Source organism: Geosmithia morbida (genome assembly GCF_012550715.1).
Source record: "Geosmithia morbida isolate 1262 chromosome Unknown scaffold_0, whole genome shotgun sequence".
NCBI lineage: Eukaryota > Fungi > Ascomycota > Sordariomycetes > Hypocreales > Bionectriaceae > Geosmithia > Geosmithia morbida.
This window is the reverse complement of record NW_023336187.1, coordinates 831,721-852,573: the sequence shown is the minus strand read 5'-3', so window position 1 is coordinate 852,573 and position 20,853 is coordinate 831,721. Positions and strand designations below refer to the sequence as shown.

At 52.3% G+C, this 20,853-nt stretch overlaps 6 protein-coding genes across 6 annotated transcripts; 4 read left to right on the top strand and 2 right to left on the bottom strand.

Annotated features, from left to right (window-relative positions):
- Window positions 1–91: 91 nt before the first annotated feature.
- GMORB2_0277 (Mitochondrial carrier protein) lies at window positions 92–1,444 on the top strand (the record flags this gene model as incomplete). The annotated part of the gene is made up of 3 exons (XM_035462263.1): window positions 92–142; window positions 244–541; window positions 675–1,444. 3 exons carry the CDS (start codon window positions 92–94, stop codon window positions 1,442–1,444), a joined length of 1,119 nt encoding a protein of 372 aa, XP_035325193.1.
- A 692-nt stretch (window positions 1,445–2,136) lies between these two features.
- GMORB2_0276 (uncharacterized protein) lies at window positions 2,137–3,584 on the bottom strand (the record flags this gene model as incomplete). Its single annotated transcript, XM_035462262.1, has 2 exons — window positions 2,137–3,212; window positions 3,293–3,584. The coding sequence occupies 2 exons, from the start codon at window positions 3,582–3,584 to the stop codon at window positions 2,137–2,139; spliced, it is 1,368 nt and encodes a 455-aa protein (XP_035325192.1).
- Window positions 3,585–4,369: 785 nt separating this feature from the next.
- On the top strand, window positions 4,370–5,341 carry GMORB2_0275 (large subunit ribosomal protein L23; the record flags this gene model as incomplete). The annotated part of the gene is made up of 3 exons (XM_035462261.1): window positions 4,370–4,440; window positions 4,564–5,145; window positions 5,338–5,341. 3 exons carry the CDS (start codon window positions 4,370–4,372, stop codon window positions 5,339–5,341), a joined length of 657 nt encoding a protein of 218 aa, XP_035325191.1.
- An 8-nt stretch (window positions 5,342–5,349) lies between these two features.
- On the bottom strand, window positions 5,350–6,417 carry GMORB2_0274 (MT-A70; the record flags this gene model as incomplete). The annotated part of the gene is made up of 1 exon (XM_035462260.1): window positions 5,350–6,417. One exon carries the CDS (start codon window positions 6,415–6,417, stop codon window positions 5,350–5,352), a length of 1,068 nt encoding a protein of 355 aa, XP_035325190.1.
- A 677-nt stretch (window positions 6,418–7,094) lies between these two features.
- Window positions 7,095–8,406, top strand: GMORB2_0273 (solute carrier family 25 (mitochondrial carrier protein), member 16; the record flags this gene model as incomplete). The annotated part of the gene is made up of 2 exons (XM_035462259.1): window positions 7,095–7,313; window positions 7,426–8,406. The coding sequence occupies 2 exons, from the start codon at window positions 7,095–7,097 to the stop codon at window positions 8,404–8,406; spliced, it is 1,200 nt and encodes a 399-aa protein (XP_035325189.1).
- Window positions 8,407–9,066: 660 nt separating this feature from the next.
- GMORB2_0272 (uncharacterized protein) lies at window positions 9,067–10,418 on the top strand (the record flags this gene model as incomplete). The annotated part of the gene is made up of 2 exons (XM_035462258.1): window positions 9,067–9,675; window positions 9,741–10,418. The coding sequence occupies 2 exons, from the start codon at window positions 9,067–9,069 to the stop codon at window positions 10,416–10,418; spliced, it is 1,287 nt and encodes a 428-aa protein (XP_035325188.1).
- Between the last annotated feature and the right edge of the window lie 10,435 nt (window positions 10,419–20,853).

Sequence of the window (20,853 nt, the reverse complement as noted above, 5' to 3'; positions counted from 1 at the left end):
ATAACCTCGAGATGCGGGAGCGCTCCCACACGGACAACATCTCGAGCTCCAAAGACACTGCAGACCTTGCGCGCGCGGCGGCGCACATACCATGAGTTCCGCCGAGGATGTCGAATCCGAGGGTAGACCTCCTTATCACCACGTACGTCTACGCAAAAAGGGGGGGGGAGGGGGGGGGGGGACACCAAGTTTCTTAGATCGGACCGATGGACTGAATTGGCTGACAAGAAGTGTTGTTGCTAGGCAATGATTGCGGGTGGTATAGGCGGCTCGACGGGTGATTTGCTCATGCACTCCCTCGACACTGTCAAGACGCGGCAGCAGGGCGACCCTCACGTTCCGAGCCGGTACACCTCCCTGGGACAGTCGTACTACACGATATGGCGACAGGAGGGGGTAAGACGTGGTCTGTACGGGGGATGGATCCCCGCCCTGGCGGGTTCCTTTCCCGGCACAGTCATGTTCTTCGGTACATACGAGTTGAGCAAGCGGTACCTGTTAGACGTTGGGCTTCAGCAGCACCTTGCATATCTATCAGCGGGTGCGTCAACTTGTCCTCTCGCCTCCGTCATATCTCCCCCATCCCTAGTTTCCTCATCTCTGCAAATGGATAGAGGGCAGGGATAGATGGAGAGGAAGAAGAAGACTGACTTTTGTATATATAAAACTCACAGGCTTCCTTGGCGATCTTGCTGCCTCCATCGTCTACGTGCCATCCGAAGTCCTCAAGACGCGCCTACAGCTCCAGGGCCGCTACAATAACCCGCACTTCCACTCGGGATACAACTACCGGGGTACCATCGACGCCGCGCGCACAATCGTCCGCACCGAGGGCACCGCCGCCCTGTTCCACGGCTACAAGGCCACGCTGTTCCGCGACCTGCCATTCTCCGCCCTCCAGTTCATGTTTTGGGAGCAGCTGCAAGCCTGGGCGCGGCGCCACAAGCAAAGTCGCGACATCGGCGTGCCCCTCGAGCTCCTCACCGGCGGCATAGCCGGTGGTCTGGCCGGTGTCATCACCTGTCCGCTCGACGTGGTCAAGACGCGTCTCCAGACCCAGGTCAACGTCACTTCCGACTCTTCCGCTTCCGCTTCCGCTTCCGCCTCGTCGTCGTCGTCGTCGTCGTCGTCGTCGTCGTCACCACATGCCGCCGCCTCCGCCGCCGCCGACACATCATCGCAGCGCCGTCACATATCCACCTCGTCGCCCAATACGCACCGTCCCGCCCCCGGCGCCGCCTCTCTGCAGACGTCGTCCGTTTCAGAGGGTCTGGCGGCAATCTACCGCGTCGAAGGTTTGGGCGGTTGGTTCCGTGGCGTGGGTCCCCGTGGTGTCTGGACTTTTATTCAGAGCGGGTGCATGCTCTTCCTCTACCAGCGTCTCTTGCATCAGATGGGTGTGTGGTTCCCTCTCGAGGAAGATGATCGCCCAGAGATGCAATGATCTCCTTTTCTCTCTCTCCCTTCTCACATGGTTCATTTTTTGGGGGTATTTTTTTCTTTTCTCACAAGAGAAAACATCCGTCTGTGCAATTCTTGGGGGTGTCTGTATATCTTTCGCCTTTTTTTTTCTTTCAAATCCCCTCACGAAAGGGACGTGCGTTCTAGAACAGGAGATTAGGGGGGGGGAAAGGGGGGAGGGGGGCTTATTTGAAGATGTGTGTATGTGTAAGGGGGGATGCTGTTGATTGTACACTATTATAGATATGGGACACCTTGTTCCAAGAGTATACGAAGGTTAGCATTTTCTTGCCGGGCGTTGGGGGGGAAGGCGGTTATAAAGAGAAGAACAAAAAAAAGAGAAGACACAAAAAAAAGGATATCTCATCATATTACTTCTTTCTCGAGAAACAGCGAGAAGGGGAAAAAAAGCAATATAGAATAATGCATGTACAAATGTTGGGGCCGGCTAACTGTCACCTTTGTATCCCTCGCCTCATACCGTGCGCCGCGTGTAAACAATTCTAGCTGCTGTGCAAAAGGTATATACAACAAGTCCTTATCCTGGTCTTCATCTGCTTCATTTCATTAAGCAAGTAGTAAATCAAAAAGCTGGAAAGTGGCTAACAAGCAAGAAGAGAAAAGAAAAAGAAAACAGGGGGGTGGTATCATTTCATTCATTTTTTTTTTCATCTCTCATGCGTCTGGATCACTGTCATACTCGATAGACGCTGGGTCAAAGTCGTCCAGGCGCGACCTGAGCTCGTCGCGAGCCGAGCACACGGCAATGGCCACCGTCAGGGCGTTCCAGACACTCTGGTGGTTGTCGGAAAAGTTGATATCGACGTGGAAGCTGATGTAGCCGTCTTCTCCCTTGGAGGAATCAGCAGTCAAGAGGAAGACGGAAGTGCCGATGATGAACAGGCCGTACACGACGGGTGGTCTGCGGCTGTACTCAGGTTCGGAGGACGGTGTGCGTGGCGGGTTGATGGCCGTGGCGGAGGTTGTTGCGGTGCCTGACCTTGGCTGCGTTGGTGGCGACTCCGTCTTGATGGTTGTTTTGGTGCTGTTTTTACCGTCTGCCTCATCGTCAGGTTGTTCCGACTTTATGATTTTGGGCGTCTCTGGGTCGGGGAGGCGGAAATCAGCCGACCTGTCGACGCCCGGGCTGGGGGTGGAGGTGCCAATTCTTTGGCGTTTGGCACTTCCCGAGGCCTGTGACTGCGGACGCGGTCCTGGCGTAGACCCGGCCGAGGCGACCGCTTGGTCGTTGTCGTCCCAGAGCAGATCGGGGGTGCTGGGCGGCGTGGTGTCGTCTTCAAAGTCCAGACGCTGTCGCTTGATGCTAGCGGGCTTCTTGCTACTCTCCCTCTTCCTCTTCAAACTCGACCGCCGAATCCCGGGTCGCTTGCTGCTGCTACCAGTGAGGTGCGGCTCGAACGTAGACCAGAAATCCGGGTCACGGTCAACACGGTAGAATTCTTGCTGCAGCCTGACGAGATCATGCATGCGCTCCGTCATGGACTGCACGAGGTCGTGCTGTTTCTCCGGGGCTTCAATAACCTCGACGGCAAGGTTGGGGACAACGCTGAGCTTGTCGTAGCCGCCATCGCGAGCCGCCCATTCGCAGAACCTATCTAGCGAGTCGTGGATGAGATGTGCGGCGCTGCGGCGGACAGCTTTCTTATCCCTGGACTTGTGGGGTGACGGAGCCTCCATGACGGTCCTCACGGCCATGGTGAGATCTATGAGACGAGTTATAGCAGCGGTAGCTGTGTTAAAACAATGACGATGTCAGCTAATACGTACAGCAAAAAGAATAAATCCCGGCCTGGTAATAGTCAAAACTCACCGGAAAACTCCCTCGAGCCACCTGTCGAGTGCGCATAGACGATAGGTGCGAATTCATCAGACGTGGCAAATATGTTCTCCGGGATGGGGAAGCCGCGGAAGTCAATGTTCCAGTGCGAGGGGAGCATGGGAAGATCCTGCCTGAGATAGAGAATCTCAAACAGTCGCGCCTCATCATGGGCCCAGTCCTTGGATCCCGGGTACAGCTCCTTGGCCTTCTCCATTCTCTCCCTCAGAGTGAGAGCTGAATCTATATCCCAGTCCTTGTCATATCCATCGTTCTGGCGTTCCATGACGTCATTCGTCAGTGCGTCGTCGCCAGAGTACCACGAAAGAATATAATGAGGTGTCTGATTTTGAGGCGTCCGGTCCGAGTGGGGTGTATGGTCGTGTAGAGGACTGCTTGACCGGGATGGTTCACCATCTTTTATAAAGAGGTTCCGGATGGTGCCAGCCCACGCCAAGAGGCGCTGTGCTGCAAAAGCCATCTTCCGCTCTCTCTGTCTCCTTATCCTTGATCCTTTGTCCGCGCGGGACAAGGGACCTTAGTGTGAGAGAAGTGACGCCGATGGGTGGGTAGTGTAGTGAGAGGCAAGAAGAATATAGGGCGGTGGGGGTGCGCTGTAATATAGAAGAGGTGTGATGAACCCCCCCCCCCTCTTGAACTTCTCCCGGTGACACAACGCAAGAAACGTACAGGCAAGAAAGGCCGGTACGATTCCATCGAACCGCTACGATGGTGAGTGGGGGGGACAATAGAACAAAGAGCTTACCCTCACCTCACCACCTTACTGCCCAGCCTCTTTTTGATCTTCATTCAAGGCACAAGGCACAAGGGACAAGGGCAAACTGTGGACCATTGTAGACTAGCGCCATTCATGCTATGGGGGATTGGCGGGAAAGAGCAGCCAACGCGCCCTGGACCCTCCAGTCCCTTTTTCGGCGCGAGGAATTTCTAGTCTTCCGCCTCGACCAATCAGCCCGCACTTTTGTCCTTTTGGATCTTCGCCATCTCGAATCCAAATCTTCCGTTTCGCAACGACAAGACAACCGTCACAGGATCCCAAAACTTGCAACAATGGCCGAAGTAGCAAAGGCGGCCGCGCGACAACTACCAGGCTTCAAGCTCGGACGGAAACAAGTCTTCCTGTAGGTGTCTCATCTTACTCTTGGCTTCTTTGTTTGCTTCCCTTTGTGGCTTTTCCYCCCCCCCCCCCCCCTTTGGTATATGGCTTGATGGACTGACACGCGCGTGCTCTCTCTCACCTGCAGACCCGACCACGTCATCACCTTCCTCCGCAAAGAGCACCTCCCGCCGAATGAAGCCTGCTTCCAGGTGCCTCTACGATGGACCAAGTTTGACCTCCGAGACTACCTATGGAACCTGTACGGCGTCGAGGTTCGCAAGGTGCGGTCGTACGTCAAGGAGCTGCCGCTGGCGCAGCGTGCTGGCCTGCCCAACTCCTGGTACCGCCCCCAGTCCAAGAAGATCATGACGGTCGAGCTGGCCAAGCCCTTCCAGTGGCCCGAGCTGCCCGACAACAAGAGGCCTTGGAACAAGGAGATGTGGGACATGCGCCAGGAGCTCATGGAGGAGCGCCAGCAGGCCAACGTGGACTTCCAGCGTGGCAACATCCCGCTCGAAAGCAGCAAGCCCGAGTCGAGAGACAGGAAGGAGCTGCGCGAGTTGGCCAAGAAGATGCTTTCGGGAGAGATCGCGTGGTCTAACAATGTCGAGCTAGACCCCAAGTGGAAGAGCATCGTCACCAAAGCCAAAGGCGAGGCCGGCCTTAAGGAGGAGGCCACTGTCGAAGCGGCAGCTGAGCCCGCAGCCCCCGAGACCAAGGATAAGACGTCATAAGATTGATGTCCGGGGGGGATAAGGGGGTCCGGTTCTTGTATCACTACCAATTCTATAAAGACGAATTTTATACATGTATTCTACCCATTGACAACAAGTTGTCAAGTCAATTCACACCCAGCATGGCCACAGTTATGGTCCTGGATCGTCTCATATTTGCTGTCTTTTTCAGCTCTCTGTTTCAGTTGAGACGCAATTTACACGTCAACTTTCCAATGATGGGCCTGCTGGAACTGCAAAACATCGTCGCCCCAGCACCACCACCCAGCCGTCAGGTTACGGGCAAAGACGTCCAGGCCGACAAGGTCACGCTGTTGCAGGACGTGGGAAAACAGGTGCCGCAGGTTGGGCTTTCGGGAATGCACATCAGGGACGGCAACAATGGTCCTAGGGCCGAGCCCCGCGGGCGTAGGGGCACCCCTACGCTTAGCAATCAACAGCTTCTCCCACGGCTTCCGCCAGGCCGAGTCGACGGGATACACGGGCTCGCCTCTAGTCGTCACTTTGAGCCACGTCCACTCGGTGACAAGCTCGAGCTCCCACGAGGCGAGCAGTCCCGTTGAGGGAGCTGTGACAAAGTCGAGGACGCTGGCCTTGTTGGTGATCCAGACGGCGACGAGGCCGTTGCCCCTCAGGTGCGAGGGCACAGGCACGTGGTCGAGCAGCAAGCGACGCATGGCTGAGAGGTCTCGCACTGTCGAGTAGCCGGGCCCGCCCGTGTCTGTGCCGGTGCCTCTCCGGCGGCGTGCAGACCGGTTGGGCCATGGTGGGTCGAGGACCACGAGATCGAACCGGGGTGCCTCATCGCGGACCTGTTGGTTGAGCTGCTCTAGCGGACCATGCAGAGCGACTGCCCCCTCTGGCATGAAGGGCTGTGGTTGTTCACCACCTCCGTCAGTAGCGGCGGGTAGAGACGGATAGTCACGGCTGCCGACGACGCGCGGGAGACAGAGAGGCCCGGAATATGACGAGCCCAGATCCGCCAGGGCGCTCTGGACTGCTGCGGCCGTCATCAATTCCGCTACCTGGGTAGCAGGCAACTTGTTGAACTGGAGTGCAGAGGGCGTACGGGGCTCCGGCGTATCGTACGGCACCGACGGCGGCTGGACGGACACCAGGCGTCTGGCCGGCGAATGTACATGTCCTGGGGGCACCTGACTCTCCTCAATGGATCGTGGGATGTCGACGACGAGGGTGCTGGCATCGTCGGTCTGGTATAGGATACATGATGTAGGCGGGTCCGGACCGACGTTGATCACCACCATTTCATGCTCCCAGTGGTCCGTTTCAGGCAGTTGTCGTCTTCTTTTCAAGACGTGTAGATACTAGAGATGCAAAAAGGCGTATGGGGAGAGACAGATTCGGCAAACCTCGGCTAGCGGAGTGGGTTCCCATATAGTAGCACTGGCTTCCTCCAGTCGTTTCCCCCGCCTCCCTCCATCAATTCCTTCAGGGTTCTCCCCCGCGGTGGCGCCCTCTCCCTCGTGCCTGCGAGTAAGGATTCGGTATTTACGGAGCATATATTAGGTTATAGCAAGTATCTCCAGTGGACGTCACCCGCTGAGTCCGACCCTTGAAAAAGGGCAACATGACGTCTCGTCCATCCATCTGCCTCCACATTCTCCTAGACACCACCACCACCACGACGAACATTTTTCCTTCTCCCGTTCCAATAAACAATTACCCCTTCACATCGTTATTTGATTTGTATCGTATTGGAACTCCAACCCCTCCTTGGCCGTTGTTCCTCCAGAGAAACCAGTGCCATCTCTATTAGTCTTCTGAACCCGACGCCTCCCGGCGGGCGCGCACGTGAGACACTAAAAAAAAACCCCCCGAGTCACCGGGGTCGATGATCCGCGGCATAATCCTCTAGAGTCGCATCTCCAACACACGACGAAACCGAACTACAGAAATCAGCCGCCACGCTGAGAGGAACCGAATGTCCTCCGCCCACATGAGCCATGGCTCTTCCACGCCAGAGGTGACGCGTGAGGATGATAGCACCTCGGGCCAGAAGCAGCGCTCGGCGCCGACGATACAGCAGCAGCAACAGCAGCAGCAGGATGCCAAGGCAGCATCGTCATCATCATTCAACCGAACACGCACATTAGACTATGTCTGGAGGTCAGGCACTGCCGGTGGACTAGCTGGATGCGCAGTAAGTTACACGAAAAAAAAAATTCAAAATAAAGGACATGCAGGAGTTCCGGGTGCCTTAGTCGCAAGCGTACGTTGGCTGATGATAACCTGTCGATGGAAAAAAAAAACAGGCCAAGACGGTTGTCGCTCCGCTCGACCGAGTCAAGATCCTCTTCCAAGCGAGCAATCCTCAATTCGCAAAATACACGGGCTCTTGGTTCGGCGTTGTAAGGGCCATGAAGGACATATACGCCCAGGACGGCCCCCGAGGCCTGTACCGTGGCCACTCGGCCACGCTCCTCCGCATATTTCCGTACGCAGGTATCAAGTTCCTCGCCTACGAGCAGATCCGTGCTATGATCATACCGACAAAGAATCACGAGACACCGCTACGACGCATGGTCAGTGGCAGCCTCGCGGGCGTCACGTCCGTCTTCTTCACGTACCCCCTCGAGGTGATACGTGTGCGCCTCGCTTTCGAGACCAAGCACGAGGGGAGGTCATCTCTTTCATCAATATTCCGCCAGATATATCACGAGCAGCCCATACAAAAACCGGCAACGCCGCACCTTGCGGCACATGGCGCTGGCTCTGTGACAGCGGCTGCCGATGCTGCTGCTGCTGCCGCCGCCGCCGCCGCGCCGCGTAGTGGCCTCGTCAATTTCTACCGCGGCTTCGGCCCCACGCTCCTGGGAATGCTCCCGTACGCGGGCATCTCGTTCCTGACCCACGACACGGTCAGCGACTTACTTCGCCACCCCTCCATCGCGGCACATACGACCCTCACAACGTGGGACGGTCAGTCCCATCACCCTAGCGGCAAGGCGGCACCCCTCCGGTACTGGGCCGAGCTGTTTGCCGGCGGCGTCTCGGGGCTCGTCTCCCAGACGGCATCGTACCCTCTCGAGGTCATTAGGCGGCGCATGCAGGTCGGCGGTGTCGTGGGCGATGGCCACCGTCTGGGTCTTGGCGAGACGGCCGGCAGGATCTTCCGTGAGAAGGGCTTCCGGGGTTTCTTTGTCGGACTGACTATCGGATACGCCAAGGTGATTCCCATGGGAGCCGTGAGCTTCTACACCTATGAGCGTTTGAAACTGCTCTTTGGAATCTAAGCGAAGAATCAAGGTCATCGCTTTCCTCTTTGCGGGGTTTTCTTGGTTTGCTTGTCAGTTTTTTTTTTCCTTGGTTCGTTTCGGCGTTGAACGGTTGTCATATCAACATTGGTATCATTAGTCTCAGAGACCGAAGACGGCAGCATAGAGAAGGTGTTTGGACTCGATATACACAAAATCATACACGGGTCTTTCATTGTATATATACACTAGTGTAGGCGAGAACTATAACGAGAAGAGCTCTATATATTCTTTCACGATTACGACCGAGGACCTTGAAGGCATCTGTCTTCTTCGCTCTAGCATCATGTTCAAATGTGTCACGTGCTGTCGCGGCTCCACAAAATTTCAACCTCAGCCCAGGATTCCTGAAAGCTCGAAGGCCAACAACGAGCTCCGACAAAGCAGCTTGGGAAGAGAAGACGGGCAACAAACAGACGGCAGAACGGCGGACAGGTCATCAATTTGATTCCATATCCAACGACGCGCGTGCAGGCTCACTACGACTGAAATCCAGTGACCTGGACCTTGGCCTTCGATTCCCTCCCTCTCTCGGGCGAGCGCGCGCGACGACAGCGTCAACGATATCTGGCGGGACATCGGTCATTGACTCCTGGAACGCAACGCGGCATAGGCACAGAAACAAGGATAGAGACAACAATGGCCGACAACGACGCCCTGATGCTGCTACGGCAGTCCATCGCAGCAGGCAAGCCCATTGTGCCGAGCGCGTCGGATGACCCGTCGGCAAGCAGCGAGGTGGACCTCGCGCAGGCGACGCACCTGAGCTTTCCGGAGAGCAAGGTGTCCCTTCCCGTGACGACATCGACGCGCTTCATGTCAAACGACCAGTCGATCGACCTGCGTTCGATATACTTCGCATGGCTGAACCGCGAGCGCGCCATCCCCGAGTACAACGCAGCAGCGACGGCGCTCAACGAGTCGCTCGGTGCGGCGGGCGCAGCCGTGCAGAACCTGGGCTTCATCGAGCGCCTCGACCTCATAACCTGGCTCGAGGGCGCTAGTGAGGAGAGCGAGTACATCAGGCCGGCGGCCGAGGAGGGGGGCGCCGCTGGTAAGGGGGGCGCCGCCGCGGCGGCGACGTCGGCGGCAGAGCCAAGCAAGTCGTCGGCTACGGCCGCGACGAAGACTACGGGCGCCCAGGCTAGATCGGGAAAAGGCACGATGGACCCCAGGCTGGCCAGCGTATACAGCGGTGAGCGTAAGATGGGAGACCGCAACACGGTTCTCAGGGGTGTCAGGCCAACAGTGTGTTTTTTCTCTCTTTCTGGTCACGTTCTCCTGCCTGGACTGACGTCTGTTTTTCTTCTTAGGACTTCTCACATGTACGCAAGCTGGCACTACCCTTCTTCTCCAAGAAGGCACAGCAGACGCACGGCAGCGGCAGCGGTAACGGCACCGGCGCGAAAGCAGGGATCCCGCAGAGCATGTCGCTCAACCAGCGGGCCCCGTCTAAGAGACCCGACCCGATCATCCTGCTGTCGCCGTCGGCGTCAGCCCTGGTGCGCCTGTCCAACGCCCGTTCTCTGCTGCAGGAAGGCCGGTTCGTGCCGGCGGACACGGGGTCGTCCTCGACGGCGAGCATGCTGCACGTCCAGCGAAACATGCCCGGGATAGACCCTTCGCGGCCGATGCGCTTCATCTTGGTCGAGGGCCCGGAACAGTTCAAGCCCGAGTATTGGAACCGGGTGGTGGCGGTCTTCACCACGGGCCAGACGTGGCAGTTCAAGAACTACAAGTGGAGCAACCCAAACGAGCTGTTCAAGCACGTCCTGGGCATCTACGTCGGGTGGAGGGGCGACCAGGCGCCCGACAACGTCCGGGCGTGGGGTCACAGGGTGCTCTCGACTGGCGTGGACCGTTGGAGGGGAGAGGGTCACGACGCTTCCCGCTTCAGAGACAAGGAAGTGGTCGAGCAGATCTGGAAGGCTGTCGAGGCGAATATGGGGTACAAAGGGTGGAGGAAGGATGCTGCGCCGGCGTCGATATGAATCTGTTTCGGGGTCGGTGGGTATCTGACTTTATTTTCTTTATTTTTTTTATTTTTAAAACCCCTTTTTTTGTGTGTATAAGTTGTAAGATTTTATTTTTTTTACCATTATTCTTTTCTGCCCTTCTCTCGATCTCGAGGCGTCATCATGGGACGAGAAAAAACACACATGGCTGTAAAAACAAGAAGAGAAAATAAGTTCCTGACTACTAGTCAAGAGAAGAGGGGGAAGGATGCGATGAGGTTGAAGACGGGATAGCGATGGCGTTTGTTGTTTCTACTATTCCATCTCTCTCTACAATACAGATCACACCACTGCTTCTCCAGCTATGATGCTCCGTTTCCATCTACCGGAACGACCATGCAAAGTACAGCAGAGTACAGCAGAGTGCAATATCACAGTGACGGTACTACTCGTACGGGCAGCAGAGTATCATGGATTTTCGCGAGGCATGTATAGGGTATGTGACGATGGTGAGAAGGTCGGTGAGGGCATATGAGTACACAGACGTGGATTGATCGTACTACAATCAGGACGAGTCAATGGTCCTGAACGTACGACATGTATGCATGCGCTAGAAAAGAAAATCCATCGACTGTCATTGACCAAACAGAGAGAAATGGCGGCGTTGGTAAGAGTCCGAAATGATTTGCTACGCCGTTATTTTGACATGGATGAGATCCCCATCCCCCATGCTGATGTGTGATGATGATGAGCGGTCCCGCGCGCGTACCGCTGTCATATCCTCCCACTCCCCTCCCCTCCCCCCCCCTTCCATGTCCCATGTCCCCCGCCCATGCCAACCACATGTTCTCACCGCACGTGTCTCATGCATCTCAAAACGTCAGTTGGGTGATATCCCCCAGTGGATCTTTGGAGGGGGGGGGTGTGTGGGGTGGGGTGGTTATTTTTTTTTGTCAGAATCCAAGGAAAACCCCCCCCCCCAAAATCCGACCTGTCGTCTTCTTCTTCTGCTTTCTTTTCCTGCACATGGCATTAATTTGAACAAGACGTCAAAGTGCTGTCCGTGCTTTGTTTCCTCCCCTCGGCTGTAATTTACGGTAGTATCACTTTTTACTACTGCTCACAATGTGAGATGCTCTCGTAATGTACACATGATAGAACGTTGGCCTCCTATCTGACAGTTTTTGACATGTATTGCCCCCCCCCCCCCCTCCACCACCTTGGAATTTGCCTAAAATGAGACCCTATTTGGCTTGTGCTTTATTGACACTTGACAAACATTGACATAGTATCACAGCCTGATTACGAGTTTCTTCTTCTTTTCATCGATTGAAAGAAGGAACAAGATTGATGTGGTATTCTCCGCCTTCTTCCATATGTAAGAGTTGACCGACTTCCAACATGCGGGGGGGGTTGGGTTGGGTTGGGTTGGGTTGGGTTGGTTGGGGTTAAGGGACTTTATATGAGACGGGCACATGTACAAAGTTAGAGAAGAAAAAAAGGAGAAAAGAAGGAGAAAAGAAGGTCAAGAGATGGATCATAGTGAAGGGCCGTGTTTCGTGGAGGAGGAGTGCATAACCGTTCCCATGCGTGTTTTGACTCTTGAGAGACTCGTCAGTATTTCCTCCTTCTTCTTCCGTCATGGGGGGGGGGGAGGGGTATGGTATGGTACGGTATGGATTATGGATATGCACATAATCTCCCATAAGACTAGACACGACATTTGGGCTGTCACACCGTCAAGTTTTGGGCATTACGACGTATTATATGGGGCGATTGATGATACAGCATAGAGACGTACGCATCGTACATATGTATCCGGGACTGTGCCTGTCGTTTGCCATGTGGCATGACATGCGGCGGGTAAGGTATGTTATCTGTTTAGTCTGGTCGGGGCGCGCAATTCGTGTATGGAGCTGTTGCAAAGTACGGTCTAGCTTTTTTTTTTTTTTTTTTTTTTTTTTTTTTCAAATTTTTTCTTTTTCTTTTGGCCGTCGATGCGTGTCTCGGATTCTTGGTAGTGCCGTATCGGTTGGCAGTGTTGATACGTATTACGACGACTACAACTGAAAACTGTCCGTGCGGTGCAGACCATCTTCGTAGCCCAACTAGTAACGATGGTGGTTATTTTTGGAGTGACTATCATATAACAGATGGATAGGGTCATGACGATAGTCGACAAGTAGTGCGGTGGACTCTTTCAGGAGAAGAAGATAGGAAAAAGAGACCAAAAAAAAAAAAAACCAAGAAAAAGAAAGAAAAAGAAAAGAGTCGAACCATGTGGTCCGCGCGGTTGATTGACAATCGAAGGTATCTGAATCATCACCAGGCCTCTCTGGGCTGAGACGACTGATAAGAATATAAAGTAATAAGAGGTTAAAATAGCCCTAACACCTCGTACTACTGAGATTGAAGCTCAAGCCAAGACCCGACGACGCATGGCTTAGATTTGCGTCAGCCTTTTCATGTCCCCCCCTCCCCCCTTCCCCATCATCATATAGAACGGGAAGAAGAAAAGAAAAAAAAAAGAAAAACAAAAGTGTTACTCGTACTCGTACTCAGTATGACAAGAGTACGACGATATGATGTGTAGCTAAATAAAAAGAGGTCTAGAAGGATCAATAGAAGGAAAGAGAAGGTCTGTTCTCTAGGAAAGGGAGACTAGTTAATTTACGTGGTACATGGAACAACGACGCACAGCCACCATCTTGGCCAATGCCAATGTAGGACGCACAGAAAGAGTCACTGTTGCGAAATCATCTTCAAACCGGTCCCCTCTTCCCCTCTCCCTTCTTTTCTCGTCGGAAGAACATGGGGGTGAGCGTTACGAGAGTCTTGTTAGTCGTTTATGCGATGGTCGTAGCGTGTGGAGTGAGAGATTTTGGTTGCAGGAGAGAAAGGGGGGGGGGGGGCTGGAAAGACACGCCTTGATGGTCAAAAAAAAAAAGAAAAGAAAAGAGAAAGAAAGAGAGAGAGAGAGAGAGAGAGAGAGAGAGAGAGCTCGTATGGGTATCATCCACCCCTCGTTTTGGCAATCAAGTGTGTACGAGTACGAGTTACAGAGTAGAGGGCATAGGAAAAGATGTGTTGTGCAACACCCTGCCTCTTTTTTCTTCTTCTTTTACTTTCGCTTCTCTCAACTCAAGACGTATCATGACTTTTTTTTTTTTGGGCTTCTCGAAACGTGATCTGAGAGAGGTCCTGCTGCAGTCTGCAGTCTGCAGAATGTGTCTCGTCTGATAATATGCAACGACCCCTGCCCTGGTTGGTAGGAGAAGCGCGTGGCCTTTTTGTTTTTCCTTTTTTTTTTCCCTCCTCCCTCACATCCCACGTGGCACATCTCCACACCCTTGTCTGACTCTGAGTAATGGGTTGGCAGTTGGTGTCCAACTTGGCCCGGTCGGTCTAACAGCATAACAGGTACGTACATGTAGTCGTATACCGTTGATGGTATCATCAGCCATGCAGTGTTTTACATTTACTCGTACATATTGTGTGGGTGCTCTGCTGCTGCTGCTGCTGCTGCTGCTGCTGCTGTTGCGGCAGTATCACAGATCTGGACTCTCTGCTCTCCTCCTCCCGTCACGGTGACGAGATGAAGCAATGCAGCTTTGCATCCCTTCTACTCGTACATGGTAATGATGCATATATACTGGTACGTTGGATGGCTGGAGCTACGACCATCGACTGTGCATCTACGAGTACTGATATCAAATACCATGTCCTGTACCAGTGGTGATGTCCCTATCCCTTAGTGGTAGTAGGGTTGAACAGAGTCCTCGTAACAGCCCGCCACCTCACAACTCCATGTCGTTTGTAGTAATATTTATATACTAATAATAATATCTTAGTACTATTAGTAGCGGTAGCAGTCGTGGTCATCAATGGTCAAGTTCCAGCCCTTGAAGGTACCCCACCCCCTTCACAATGAAATGCATCCTGCAACGCTTTCCGCTTTCCAACTATTTTTGCCTCCCTCTTTCAGCATGCAAATCAAAACCAAGCGGGAGGAAGAAAGACCCCCCCGCCCCGAGAAAGAAAAAGAAAAGAAAAGAAAAAGACCGAAAACAACAACCAGGGAGACTCTCGAGACGAGACGGAGAGTCATGTCAGCCCTGCGTCGTGTATCTGTTCCACGTGTGTCGCACTCAAACAAATTGCCATGCGTTATACCTCTCTCTCACCCAGACTCGGTTGAATACCGGATCAATAAGCCGTGCCAACGGAGGAAGAAGTGCTGCTTCCCTTTTCGTTCTTTCCGGCTTGTCAGTTTCCCACAACACACTTTTTTTTTTCTTTTTCTTTTCCGTGCTGCCCTAAATCACTGCCCTATAACATGATATGTAGTTCCTTGCATATATTATATAATACTCCGCACGCACACGCACACGCACACGCGCGCACGCACGCACGCACACATGCACAAAGAGAGGGGGAGGGAGAGAGAGAGAGAGAGAGAGAGAGAGAGGAGAGGTTCAAAGGAAGCGGTGAGGGTTTGATCGCTACTGCTTGCTACTACGCTCACTCATCTTTAACACCTTTTTGAAAGGAGAAGGGGGGGATTACGATCCTCTGACGTCTTTCCCCATCTAGCTGACACACGGGCGGGGTAGAGCGAGGAGAAAAGATTGGTTATCGCTGGAAGCAGAGGTACACAGGTAGACTATTGTCGGATTCGTCGAGAGGGTGTACCCTTGTATCATCAGCCTGCAACGAAGGAGGGTCGCAAACCCGCAAGGGAGGGGGAATCATCCTTGCCACGTGGAAGTGCCGGTCCGTCTGTGTGCGTGCGTCCGTGTGTCTCGTACGAGCATACATGTACATGCGCGGGTACATGCACGGTGCAGTGTGGGTCGCTGCTGTGCTCGTCAACCCTTTCGATGGGTATGTACTCTCCCGGTACCTGCACGGCATGTGAATTTTCAACGCGTTCACCATGTTGAGAGAACCTACTGTACATGTATAGGTACTGAGCTGTCGTCTGCGTCGTAATACTCTGTATGCATCTATACCGTAGAGAAACGGGTGGAGTTGACCACTGTCTTCACACACTTACACACACCCTCTTCCTCTCCCTCTTCCCCCTCTTTTTTGTTTTTTTTTTTTGTTTTTTTATTTTTTTTTATTTTTTTTGTTTTGTCAATACGACCGTACAGGTTTAGTCGAGAGTCATTCGCGGTGTGTAAGATGCTCCGTGAGATGCCGTATTACATCTTGCCAAGTACAGAAGGGAATCCTCTTTTCAAAGTAGTCTTCTTCTTCCAAACCCCTCTGATTCATTGTCGTGAGGAACAATAAAGAACAACTCTTCTCACCATGCGTCGGTACCGATCTCGGCCCATTATCCTCTTTCCGCTGCATACATAGTGTGACTTTCGTACATATCTCCGCAAACCCAACCCCCCTCTCCCCCTCTTTCCTCGGGCCCATTGTTGACACCTTGAGTCCTTGGAGGAAAGAAGACGAAAAAAAAAAAAGAGAGGAAGAAGGAGGGAAAAAAAAAAAAACTTCTATTAACCTCGAGCATGATACAAAGGTTCTTGCACAAGAACAAGAGAGAGAGAGAGAGAGAGAGAGAGAGAGAGAGACAGAAAGAGAGAGAAAGCCCCACTCGGCCGCGATTCCACAACGCATGGTCTTGGACGAGACGGTCAGTGTTCTAGTCCAACCCCCCCCCCCCCCCCCCCCCCCCCCCCGCTTTCTGGCGGAGACTCGGAGCTCGTGAACAACAGAAAGAGAGAAAAAAGAGTCATTTGCAAGTGTTGCTATCGGTTTTTGTTCTTTTCGCCCTAAAATAGTAGTATAACTATTACTACTTACTACTACTACTATCGTACTACTCCCACTACTCTACTACTCTACTACTATTTAGTAGTTACATCATCTCGTGACCCCGCTCCGAAGGAGAAAAAAAAAAAAAAGACATGTCTCGTACTAAAATGATTCACAGGGACCACGATAAGGCAAAAAGAGAAATGCCAGCTTCAAATCTTTACCCAAGAGGACGGTGCCACCTTGGAAAAAAAAGGGGGTGAGAGAAGGGGGGGGATCCAGCACTGAAAAATGTAGATCGCACACACGCACGGCACTTGGAAAAAAAGGAGGAAGAAGGGTCGGTCATACGAGTATCCCTCATGCAAGACTGGCTTGAGTTTCCACCTTTGGGCAGTGATTTATCCTGTCGGTGTTATTCACCCTATGCAACATGATCTTGACACCCGGGGGGGGGGGGGGRGRGTTTTTTCCCCCAACCCCATCATGTCTGGCGGCGTAATCATGTATTCACTCTTAGAAAGAGAACATCTACTCGTACATGTACAGTATGTACCATTCTCTATACACAAAGGGGTAGGGTATAACAAGGAGATAAACCCAGGGGGTGGAAGGGGGGGTTGAAGAAGGATTGAGGGGTAAAAAAGAAAAGAAAGAAAAGCCACAACGTGGTTATCCGGGTAAGTACAGTCATGTGGTCTGCAAACCAACCGACAACCAACAGAATATCTCTGTTGGCTGTCTTCCTCTTGTCTGCCTCCCCGGACGGACGGCATTGAGGTTACAGGAGACTTGAGGAAGGGAGAGGTAACAACACAGTGCAGTGGACGTATGGGATGTGTGTACAGATTACAGATTAGAGAGACTATTATCAATAACAGTAGAGATTGAGATGGAAGGGCAAGAAAAAAAAAAAGAAAAAAGACTTTGGTTGCTCTGCAGGTGATATGTAATACTACTGGATATGAGACACGGTAAACTTGCGTCATGTTGCTCGAGATTTGATGATGATCAAACGTTAACAGAGTACAGATTACAGATTACGGAGCATACCGACATCAAATTCCTGCTCTGCCATCCTCTTCCAACTCTCCCCTTCTCTTCTCTACTCGTAGCTAACGTCTCGTCTCTCCCCCGCCTCACTTTTCTTCACCGTCCCCCCCTCCCTCTTCTCCCCGACCCACCCCCCTCCTTATCACCAAAACACTAGATTGACGGGAGAATGACCATATGAGAATAGAGAAGAGAGAGAAACGGCAAAAAAAAAAAAAAAAAAAGGACAAAGAAGGCCAAGGTCTGACCAATGGTGGCGGATGACGCCTAGGTTCGGCATCGGAAGGGGAAAGGGGGGTGCTGCTTCGGTCCTCTAGAAGAGGTAAGGATGGGTGGCGGAATTAACGAGGTCGTTCCAAGCCGTTATCTATATCCGTGTCTTCTACTTGCTATATGTATACGAGTATATACGAGTATGTGTAATCTGTACGGGCCTGCACGACTACGAGTGTATGCAGCCATGGTATCATTCTTTAGGCTTATTGCAACGTCCCGTATTTGCATGGGCAAGGCGGGGACGGGAAGTGGCATCGGCAGAGTGAGAGCATTGAATACTAACCACGACTATTGCATGTACGAGTAATCTGTACATGTGCGGTTATAGCTCCGTACATGTAATAATGGCAGTACGAGCAGTATTACGAGTAATGATCCTGCCATTCGTCAGACACATGGTCAGATCAGTGCCATCTCTTATGATGTACTATCTTCTGCACAGATTACGGATGACTCTATTACCTTACTTACTGTACAGGTAAGACGCCCCTCGATTCAGCGGTGACTGCTCCGTACTCTGATGATGCACAGGCTACTATGGTCACCTTCAATTGCTCACATCTACTCCTTATTGGTCTTTGTGCTGATTTACATTTGTTCTTTCCATGTTTATATATATAAACACATATACATATCATCATAAATTCTTTTAGTCTTCCTGACAGATATACTACTACTACATATACTTACTACTCGTATACAGGCTTAGTAGAAGGGGAAGAAGGGAAAATAAAGAAGGAGATGAAAAAAAGGGGGTGATCGGGGGGGGGTGTGGGGATGGTAGGGAGCTGGCGAAACTGCGCGCGTCGGCGGGCTCAACCCTCAGCCCTGGGCCTAAGCCACCAAGTATTCCGATGCTGGATCATACAAATTTCCAGGTAGCGCACGCAGTGTCTTGGTGCCTTGGGGTGCCTCTCTCTTTCTTCAACATGACGTATTTCTATCTGTGCGGACCTCCGTATGGGGAGTCAAGATGGTCAAGAGAACTGCACCACCAAGAGTCTCGGGCGGTTCGAGTACTCGTATAGGCTAGTTCGGATCGCCTATATTACCGGACAGCAGGATACCAATACGTCGTATAGGTCCGGGCAACATGTACGAGCATCAACAGTACTGCGAGCAGGGTGATTGAGATCAGATCAGTACGAGCACCTACGAGCATGGACAAGGGAAGATGAGGCGCTCCGGGAAACAGGAGATGGGGAGAATGTATGGATGAAGTAGGGTCATGGCCATGGGAAGAAATGACGACATGCCGGGACGAGCTACCAGGTCAATTGGCACGCGTGGACCAATCGCAAAACAAATCAACAATGGGTTTAGTCGTTTCGGTAACCACCGTACGTGAGATGAATTACAACGATGGGGCCTCTTATCGATGGAGACCTCGAGAGCGACACGGTCTGTATCGGTAGCCAAATGCCGCAAGGGTGTATGAAGACCGATAGATACGGGTTATGAATAATAATGATGATGATGATGATAGCGACAGCGGCTCAGGCATTGTTGGCACGAGACTACAGTAGACTTAGTAGTGGTACTACTCGTAGTAGTAGTAGTAGTAGTAGTAGTAGTAGTAGTAGTAGTAGTAGTAGTAGTAGTAGTAGTAGTGATAGACATAGGCTTATCATATACATGGTCAGCCCTCGCCCTCGTAAAGAGACAAGAAAAAGAAAGTTCGATATCAAAGAAAGAGAGAGAGAGAGAGAGAGAAAGAGAGAGAGAGAGAAAGAGAGAAAGAGAGAAAGAGAGAGAGAGAGAAAGAGAGAAAGAGAGAAAGAGAGAGAGAGACGACTGCGGAACAATCAATCAAATCAGGGCGGTGGACCGTGGACCATGATTGAGAAGGAGCCAGGTACGACGTTGGAGGAAAAAGACGATAAGTTTGTAAAACATTCATCTTGGAAATAGTCGGGTTTACGAAGAATCGTTCCGGGATCAATGTCGCCCATCTTTCTCTTCTCTTTCCCTTTTCTCTCACGTACATGTATCCATAGTAATATGTAGTACAGGGAGAGTGGGGGGAGGCGACTCGTACAAGTTTTCTATAGTACACGAGTACGTTCAGCAGGACTTTCACACAATGTCTGGATATAGAAGAAAGGAAAAAAAAAAGAGAGACGAGTTTGACGCAGCGGGGATTCTGTTGTTGTCTCGAATGATCCGTGTGGATTGGTTGGAATGGAAAGATGGTGTATGTCAGATTCTACCCGCAGTGTGGTTCCGGGTGTCGTTGCAGCAGAGGATTCAATGAGGGAGAGAAGGTGGATATACGGCTGGAGTTTTGGGGACAATGAGGATCACACAGGTACGATGGATACAGCTATAGTCGTACCCGTACGGCATGAGCATGCATACGGTAATACGTCTCCGACGTTCCTCTGCCGATCTACGTCTTCTCTTCGTCTTGCCTCTGACCGGTCGGCATTAGTGTAACGACTGGGGGGCCGGGACAAAAGAGCTTGAAAGGCATGTGTAAGCGTCTACGGCAGAGGGTCGTAACTGGGGAAGGGAGGGGGGGGGGGGGGGGGGGGGGGGGGGGGGGGGGGGGGGGGGGGGGGGGGGGGGGGGGGGGGGGGATGGTGTTGTTCTCTGGATAGGACTGGAGTCCTGCATCTCGTGTCATGGGACGAATCCTGGACCCTGGTAGAGAGAGAGAGAGGAGGGAAGGGGTTGAGCTGTATCGCTAAAATTGCATGTCGGCAACTCTGGGAACTCGGTTGGAGTTACGACTTTCGGTACTGAATACTCACACACGTGTAATCTGTAGAGGTAGAGAGGTATCCAATGCTCTTTCTATTTTATACCATTTTATAACGTTTTATTTTCTTGGCCCACGGAGATTTCTCATCCTTACATGTGGGCAACCGTACTACGACGTATCAGTCTCGGCGTACATTAGCCTTGTAAGCCATCCAGCTCTGTAAAGTAATCAGCACATGTATCAAACAGAGCACTGGCAAGGTGAAAAATGATATGACGATGCTGCTGAACATTCTCCATAGGACCAAGTGTACTCTGAGGATGAAGACCCCCCTCAAGGAGAGAAAACAGGTTAGACTCCATGTCAGAGGGACGAGAGAGAGAGAGAGAGAGATGGTCCGTAGGGTTTTGGGGGCCACAAAAAAAGGTAAGCGGGGACAAGCTTTGGATCAATGGCCAGGACGGCATCACCGCCATTCTGCAAGACTCTTGGGAGTGGTCAGTACGGAGGTGTCGTGGTCGAGGACCTGACCCAACGTGGCATCATCTACGGTATCACCACTGAGGGTGAGGTATGGTATGAGAAGAGCACCAGACATGTCGCACGACCTGGACATTGCAGCTGATAGCCTGCTCGGCATGTACATGAATATGCGAGAGGCTTGGA